Genomic DNA, 8,524 nt, shown 5'->3' with positions numbered 1-8,524 from the left:
TAAGTACTTTTATATCTTGCTGAGAGTTAGAAGAGAAGATCAATACCTCTCTCGTACGTGTGCACTAAATATGAAGCTACAGCCAGAAGCTGGATAGTGTTGCTTAGCATGCGTTAAAAAAACAAAACAAAAACAAATAGACATACAATAGAAGCACCTCTAAAGCTCACCAATAATGTTTTTTTTTTTTTTTTACCTCTACCCTACTACAGGTAGCCTGGCTGTTTCACCTTACTTTCAGTCTTTATGCTAAGCTAAGCTAACAGTCCTCTGGCTCCAGCTCCTTAGTTAATGGACACATATAATCCAACCCTGGACAAGAAAGAAAATAAGCGCATTTCCCAAAACGTGGAACTATCCTTTAAAGAAGTTTGATTCAGATCTACTGAGAGGGATATTTTACAGATGAAAAATCACCATGACAGTGCTTTATCAGCTCCTCAGTTTTATCAGGGACAACAGTGATATTGATTTATAGTTCACTCTATTCTTTTAGAAAAGTAAATATATATAAATATTTGCCTAAAAAATAACTCATTAAGATTCATTGATTATCAGAGTAGTTTATTCTTCTGTTGATCCAGCATGTGATTAATCAGCTGATCATTTCAGCTCTACGGCTGTGGAGCCTCACATCCTAACTGTTCCCTCCCCTCTCAGGTCTCCCACCAAAATGAGCTCCAGCCAGGCTGGCAGCCTGGAGAGCAGCTCCCTGACCGGCTCCCTGTCTCTGGGCCCCGACCTGCCTCACTGCCAGTGTTGCATCTCCTATGAGGCCCGCCTGAAGCGCCTCTCCTGCGGCCACCTGTACTGCGACCCCTGCTGCGACCAGATCGTCAACCTGGCCTTCGAGGACATTGAGGGCCTGTCCGACTACCCCTGCCCCATGTGCAAGTCCATCCGCCAGCTGGGAGGTCTGGGCCCGTCCTCCTCCGGGTACTTCTGCGGGCCCTACAGCATGCAGCAGCAGCAGCAGTGTACGGGGAAGGAGCATGGGAGTCGGTGGGGTTAAACTTTCTGCGCTGGCGTGGGAGGGATGTTGAGTCTCTCTTCTGATGTGGGACTTCTGGCTTCACTGCCTGTGACCTGCTTGGTTTTTAAATGCACTGCCACTGCCATCAAAGTTATGTGGTGACTTTGGACTACTACAAATGGTCATCTTACTTTATTTGGTCTTGCTCTGTCGTCTGTGATGATCAGGTGAAACGTGAGAATGCATGACACTAACATCTGTAGGTTTAAAGTGCCAAAATGCATCGACTGTTGGAAACTCGCACGTCATCGTAACAAATGTGGAACAGGTGTCTCTTATATTTCGCTCCATTTCATCCCAAAGTGTAATGAAACATTGTAATGATCAAGAACACCTCGGTCATATTTTTAATAGCATGCAGGTTTTCTACCAACTCCTGTATGAATTAACACTGAGCTTCATTCTGTTGAATCTATTGTTGGGAACTGAAGCGACCAAACCAGAGCTTTACATGAGGTTAACTGTGCAGTAGACATTTTCTATATTTAACATTTCCTGTCCGGCCAGTACTTACTTTGTACATTTCCGGTTAAAGTATTGAGCATTTTGCACATGATTCTTGAATAGTTTTATTCTGACTGTACATATCATGCTGGACGGTTGGATTTTAAATTTTAATTCTATTGTACAATGCCATGCTACTTTTTAAGTGTTCCAGATCATATTGTAAATATTTATTTTGTTAAAAAATAAAGTCTGTGAGCTGTGTATGAGAATGGACTGTTTTTATTTTTGTGGAAAGGATTCAAATTATGACCCAAAGTTGAGAGTTTATGAACTGATAACACTTTTTATTTTATCAGGATCAAAACATGCTGATACAAAAAAATATGTACATCTGGCAAATTTAAGTGAAGTTCGTACCAAAAACATTAAATTATACAAGGATACAGACTGACAGGTGTGAGCAGAAGATCAACTTAGATTTTCCATGCAACATGACAACGATCTTGTGTTTTTTTTTCCATGGAAGACAAGCAAATGCATTGGCATCACACCTGGAAAGCTCTGAAATTGTAGCTGATATCAATATTGATGTGATGAATATTTACACCAATTTAATAATTCATAGTGCTATCAAGTGAGGTACCTTTTGACATGACAGACGGGCAACATCAGCCACATCTGACTACTGTTCTCCTGCCTTAAACTATGTAGGAAAACATGCTTTTCTAAAATACATAACGGTGCAAATGCATTCGTCCGTGGGAGTGACGCCAGCGCATCTACTTGACACCCACATCATGCGAATGACAACCTGCTTGGATTTAAAGGCGCAGGACTGGACTCTGATTTAAATACAGTCAGACACTTCCAAGTCCTTGACCTAAATGCTGGCTGCATACTAATACACCACCAGACAGGACAAAAAAAAAAAGGAGGGGGGGGGTAAGCTTCCCTTTGATTCCAGCATTAGTACCTTCTCAAGGTACAGCGATCAAAACAAGGCAGGGTAATATTTCTGTTTTCCAATTCCACCAAATGATGAAATTCTCAAAATAATACTAAATTTGGTCAGAAATCACACGTGTCTACATGTATGACATCAATACATTGACCCATAATGGTCAAAAATACTTGAAAGACTAAAGTTTAGATAAGATTATATAATTACAGCCCTGCAATGATCTCAATACATCCAGACACATACAGGCTAACATAACACTGAACTGAATATAGGCTCTCACTGCTCCCAAGCATGCATGCAAGTGGAGAGATATGAGAGCAGTACCAAAATAGCTCTCATGCCCTAAATTCCACATTAAAGTCACTGGTCACAGCGCCTGGAGTTCAAAAATGACAGTTTTCAGAAATAATCTTTTTAAAAACATATTCTACTTTTCTATACACTGAAACAGGAAAAGAATATATCTTTGCATGTTAGCATGACAAAGATTTAAAGAGCTAGAGACACGTAGTCTGATGGTCACACAGGTCACAGGTTAACTCCTGCGAAAAGCTAATGTGTCTATTCACTGCGTCGTGTCCTGTCAAACTGGCCTCAAGAACCACCTTATGACACCACTATCTATGTCCTGCCCAGTCCCTGTAACCCATTCAGGATAAGAAGTTTAAAATGGAAACTACAAGCTTTCTTTCTTTCTTGGAGGGTGGCATGACGCTTACAAAGTGTGTCCTGACAGTTGCTGCATTTTAAGATACATTTTAAGGTGTGCTTATGAAGTGTTTCTTGTTACACATTATTAAGCATCTTCAGCCCTTATTCTTTTTTTTCTTTTTGCTTCACTTCAATCAGATACATTTCATTAAAGGAATATTGAATACCAGGGTTTGATTTTACAAATATACAAAAAAGTTGTCACATTTTTGAATACAGTACAAAGGATAAGTAGCAGAGTAAAGATACTGATTATTTCATACAACTGCAGTTCACTGTGCTCCACCCAAATGTTTCTTTTCATACTGTGCGGGCAGGTGGTGGAATGGTTTGTATCATATATAAGAACAGTGAAGACGAAGGCCAGACATCAGGAAGGTATCGATCCGTTGCTCTTGGACAACTTGGCATTATTGGTTGCTGCGTAGTAGCGCTGGTCAGGACGGGCCTCTGTTGATGACGAGTGTCCAAACAGGAAGGTGTGCTTGCTGCTGCCACTGCTGTCTTTGTGGCTGGACCTGAATGGTGGGGCTGAGGCTGGTGGAGAGCCCCTGGAGGTCTGGTGGTTGGTGGAGGTAGGAAGGGGCGCCAGTCTGGGCACGCCGGTGCCCTGAGGCCTTGACGATGGGAAGAGGAAGGTGCCATTGTTGGTGTTTTGGTTCAGATTGGTGTCAGTCCGCCGGGGCTCAGCTGTCTTGGTGGGCGGGTTTGGATCTGTGCTGGTGGACACTTGTGCTAGTTTGTCTTTGAGCTGCTGCACCTCCATGGCTAGTCGCTCCACAGGGTGGGAATGGTTGGCTGAGATGGGGTGGGAGAAGGCCTGAGGATGGAAAGCTACATGGTTAGTTTGTATTACAGTCAACTTCATGACTTACACCAGAGGGCTCTTCAAAATTATCACTAAAATTTTTTAAAAAAGGCTCACAATGTACACACTGTAGTAGTAATCCCCCAACAGAAGAACTCACTTGTGCACACAATGTGTATTAATCCGCAGCTTAAAAATAGTCCCACACAAACACTATTTACTCCTGTTCCTGTAACATTTTTAAAAACTACACTGGCCGTTCATTTTGTAAAAAATTTAGACTGTCTTTCTTATCTGTTTTTTTGAGATCTATGTATATTAGTTATGTTATATATACATGTTTCTCTGTCTTTATATTTATTGTTTATTATTACATTTGCCTGTGGTACTGTCTGGAGCCTCACTGTAAGAATTACATTGTACAGATGACAGTGTTATTCTGCACAAATGACAAATAAAGGTAAGAAAGTTGGACAACGGTGATATGAACTAAAACGTTGTTGGTTTTGGCCTTTTCATTGAAATTATTGACAATAACAAAATATAGAATACTAGAGTTGTACTGAAGTGTATTTTGTGTTGTGCCAAGACTTCTATTCAAGTGTGAAAAAGTAATAAAACTTATAACAGTAACCACATTAAACAACAGTTCTAGCTTTAATTCTTGAGCTAATGACACACAGGCTAACTGCTTTGTTTTTTTTAAGTGAACTGTGCAGACATTCCCAACACAAACCTTCAGTGATTTGTGAATGAACAGATATCTTGTGTCAATGCTGCAAAAAGAAAGAAAAGGAATTGTTGATCTGGAGATGAAGTTTAATGGTGTGTGAAATAATAGGGCAAAGACTTCAATTACACAAAAGCACTGGATTTCCCCTAATATCTCCACAACGTAACCTGAGATGGTATTTTAGCTGTTTTACTTGTTTCTCTACAGCTCCCTTAAAATAGATGACTGTACCCACCCACACAGCCCTCGACTATTCTTAACATTACCATGGGGACACTGATAGACACACTGTTGTACAGACATCACAAAGGCTGCACCATGTCCATATTGGGAATCAACAGTTCTGACTAATCTGCACATCAAAGAGACAACGTCATCCAGAGAACGAACAGTCATGATGTGAGAGGATGCAGCACAGCGGATGTGATGAGGCAGTAAATAGCGGATATTTAACAGCCTTCAGGAAGTGTTGTGGGCCAAACTTGATAAAACATTTGTGTAGGATGGAGCCCACTTAATAAACTCAATGACACATCCACACTCAACCCTGCAGAGTTTAAATTAGCCACTGAATAGTGCTGCCTGTCTGGTGCTTCCCTGTATACCTTTCACTGTATCTCAGCTTTAAGTAGAAACATGTATTCTTTATTTGTAGATATAAGGATGATGACATAATTTATAAGCTAGAATCCAATTACAATGGCAACAGTAAATATCAGATACCTCAATATAGTCTTCCTAATTTTGTTATATCCCAAATCCTAACATTTCCTCCTAACCCTCTCTTGATGTTTTGAATCTCAAAGTCTGAATCTTTGAGGGAGCTCTTACAAATTTCTCTCAATATTCAAAAAGCAGTTGTGGAGTTTCAAATACGGAATATGTCACTAACTTGAATGGTTTGCTCTCTGATGTTTGTTCTTAATAGTTACTGTACAACAACAGAGTTCTGTGGCAACAGGTAACACAGATAAGACTTGTTAGCAGAATAAAACAGTAACGTTTGATTCAAATTCTGAAGAGGCAGAAAAAACAAAGTTAGGTCAGAAGCAAATAATCAACTGTGAAATATATATGAATTTTGCTATCATCTGGTAAATCCTAATAATCATCCAAAGACAAAAATTAACAGCAGCTTGAAGCAGAAAAAGTTATCTTGAAGTCATCATGGACTGCTAACATAAAAAAAAATGTGTGGCCTTCACGTGACCCTGACAGATTTAAAAAAAAAAAAAATCAAATCTCTTGATACCTAGATAGCTACCTTGATTCACTGTCACACTTAATTATATATTCCCAACCATCTAAAGCAAAATTCCCATATACCTGTGCATGGAGAGCCCCCCGGAGGTAGCACTCCCTCCACAGGCCCATGCAGGGCCCCATCAGGACGGGCAGTAAGGGCTCGTATGGGTCAAGTGGTCCTTGAGGTCCAGAGGTGGAAGTGAGGCCCTGGGGAATCTCAGTCATGGCCCAAGCTTTCAGCAGCCTCTCCAGGCCAGGCACGTTCTCTGAGGATGGCGCCCTCCGGTGGCTCTTCTTGTAAACGCCTGAACTGCTGCTGCGCCAGGGAAGCAGGTTAGCAGGACAGGAGAAGGTACCTCGAGAGAGGAGGAAAACTGAGCCGGGGATGGTGTCAGTCAGCTGGTGGACAGATGACAGTGGGGAGGGACAGTGAAAGGGAAAAACTACTGTTAGTCAAAGTTTTAATTGAGGCCACCTGCACAAGTAACCTAACAACTGAGTTAAAACATATAAGGTTCGTTCACAGTGCAAAGCTATTGTCATGTGCTGCGGGTCTCAAACATGTGCCATGAAGTATGAAGAGTGTATACTGTAAATTTAAATTTAAAAAGAATTACTTTACTTGCTTATTTTACCCCTCTAACCAGGGAAGGTCCGCTAAAGCAAAGATTATAGCGATCAGCTGATGCAAAGCCTGAATGGCATCATGGTCAACCTGACTGCATGTTTTATGACTACCACAAGAGGGTGCAGTCGTCTGCTGAAAATGCTCAGGCCCTTGGAAGATGTCAGCTCAGAGAGAAGAGACAATTTCCCAGTCACAACACCTGGAACAAGCCCTTATGTACCCGGATACAAATAACTCTCAACAATTTACTGACACACATTTCACATTTATTCATCAGTGAAAACTGCCTGTGCTGCTGTGGAGCAGTGCCACAGAAAGAATCCACACTGACATCTGTCTATGCACAAGAAGAACTGCTCTATTTTGAGTCAAAAGCTGTCATGAATTTTCAATCCCAACATGAGACACCTTCCGCTGTCAGCTACTGTTAAACTGAGGCCTGCCAACCAGGGCCACTAGAGGGTGTGTTGTATCATGTAAAAGATTTGGCAGTCCTACCCTGTGCGTGTCTGGGTTGGTGTTGAGGTTTCCATTGAGCAGTGGTTGGAGCGGAGGGGTTGGGGGGACAGGTTGGGTGAAACGGTCTTGTCTGTGTTTGCTGTACTGTAGGGCCCAGTCCCACACCGGGGGCAGAGGGGGGTCAGATGGATCTGAGGAAGAATCTGGATGAAGCACATCCCTCCAGCCATTGACAGGTGTGTAGGACTGCCCAAGGTTCTGGGTACAGGACGAAATTTGGTTATATTTTTTCATAAGTTTTCTGTTGCATGCCAACTTTTCTTTTCTATGTAAGTTTGTACAAAAGTGTTTTGAGTGATTTACTGTGTACTACCTGCTGTAATTATTTGGGGAGTTGTCTAGGAAAGCAACTTCATGATGAAGAATCATGTTATTACTGGTGATAATGATGTAATGTAATAAAATATCATTGTCAATGAGCTGAAGACATTATTACTAATGTAAATGACACAATAAAGTTCAGTGATTATTATTCTAATCAATACATTTCACAGGACAGCCTTTATTGGCCCTTTTCAGTCAGTGGGAAGATGCCAAAGCCCCTCTCAGGTGTCCAGTACCTGGGAACGTTTGCATCTCTCTCGCTGGCAGTTGGCCAGGAAGCTGGAGAAGAGTGGCAGATGGATGCTGTCGTGCAGGGCCAACAGGAAGTCCTCTGTTAGCTGGAAGCGAGAGGGATACTGGGACCACAGCTGCCAGACACAGTCTAAGAAGAGCAGGAAGACTGGAGCCTGCAGGGAGGGAGAGATGAGGAGAAGGCCAAAGAAAAGTTAGAGGTAAAAAGGTCAAGGAATGGTGAAAAAGAGAGGGAGTGCAGTGGAAGCAGGAAAGAAAAAGGAAGGGGTAGGGAAGATAGAAAGAGAGAAAAGGAGGGGAAGAAGGGAGTGGCCGATAGAAAGAAAGGAATAGAATAGGACATTAAAGGGAAACAGTAGAAAAGGAGGTGAATAGAGGGACAGAAAAAGAAATGGGAGTAAATTAAGTTTGTCTTAAACTTGTCCTATGTTAATCTTAGCATGGGAGAAGAGGCAGAGCACTAGGAGACTGCAAAACAAGCATGACCTCCCACCTCCTCTTTGTCGTTGTCGCGGTGGTAGTTGATGCGGCTGTAGAAGCGGTGGCCGGCCATCACCCACTCCTTCTGCACCAGGCTCTGGAAGCCATGTTGCGTCCGACAGTGGGGGTCACACATCACCTGCACCAGACTGGACACCACACAGCTCATGTCCCGGTCTTCCGCTTCTGTAACAAAAATGCAGGGAGAGCACATTTTAAAGGGTCGTCAAGCTTCTATAGCATAATATGATGCGTACGTCACATCAACCTGCTGGAAATGTGGCTGTCTGTTATTTATAGTGTCCTACTGCTTGACTATTCACCATTAACCATTAACAGGTTTATTTAGATGTTAAAGTGTCTTTGTGAAATGTAAAATGTGA

At 42.0% G+C, this 8,524-nt stretch overlaps 1 protein-coding gene across 2 annotated transcripts in view; it reads right to left on the bottom strand.

The window, feature by feature from the left end:
- Nucleotides 1–1,796: 1,796 nt before the first annotated feature.
- mtmr11 (myotubularin related protein 11) overlaps nucleotides 1,797–8,524 on the bottom strand; it is a 31,602-nt gene continuing 24,874 nt past the window's right edge. The window contains exons 13-17 of one of the 2 annotated variants that reach the window (XM_071469033.1): nucleotides 8,155–8,327; nucleotides 7,646–7,816; nucleotides 7,065–7,283; nucleotides 6,020–6,337; nucleotides 1,797–3,972 (exon numbers count right to left, since the gene is read on the bottom strand). In XM_071469033.1, coding sequence (XP_071325134.1) covers nucleotides 3,523–3,972; nucleotides 6,020–6,337; nucleotides 7,065–7,283; nucleotides 7,646–7,816; nucleotides 8,155–8,327 — 1,331 coding nt within the window. In that variant the 3' untranslated portion in view covers nucleotides 1,797–3,522. The remainder of the gene's footprint in view (nucleotides 3,973–6,019; nucleotides 6,338–7,064; nucleotides 7,284–7,645; nucleotides 7,817–8,154; nucleotides 8,328–8,524) is intronic. The other variant, XM_071469034.1, reaches the window with a different exon arrangement.

The sequence above is a fragment of the Trachinotus anak genome, unplaced genomic scaffold, assembly GCF_046630095.1.
Source record: "Trachinotus anak isolate AG129_WGS33_773 ecotype Australia unplaced genomic scaffold, CSIRO_AGI_Tana_v1 ptg000032l, whole genome shotgun sequence".
NCBI lineage: Eukaryota > Metazoa > Chordata > Actinopteri > Carangiformes > Carangidae > Trachinotus > Trachinotus anak.
Note: the sequence above shows the minus strand (reverse complement) of the source record. Positions and strands in the feature narration are given on the sequence as shown.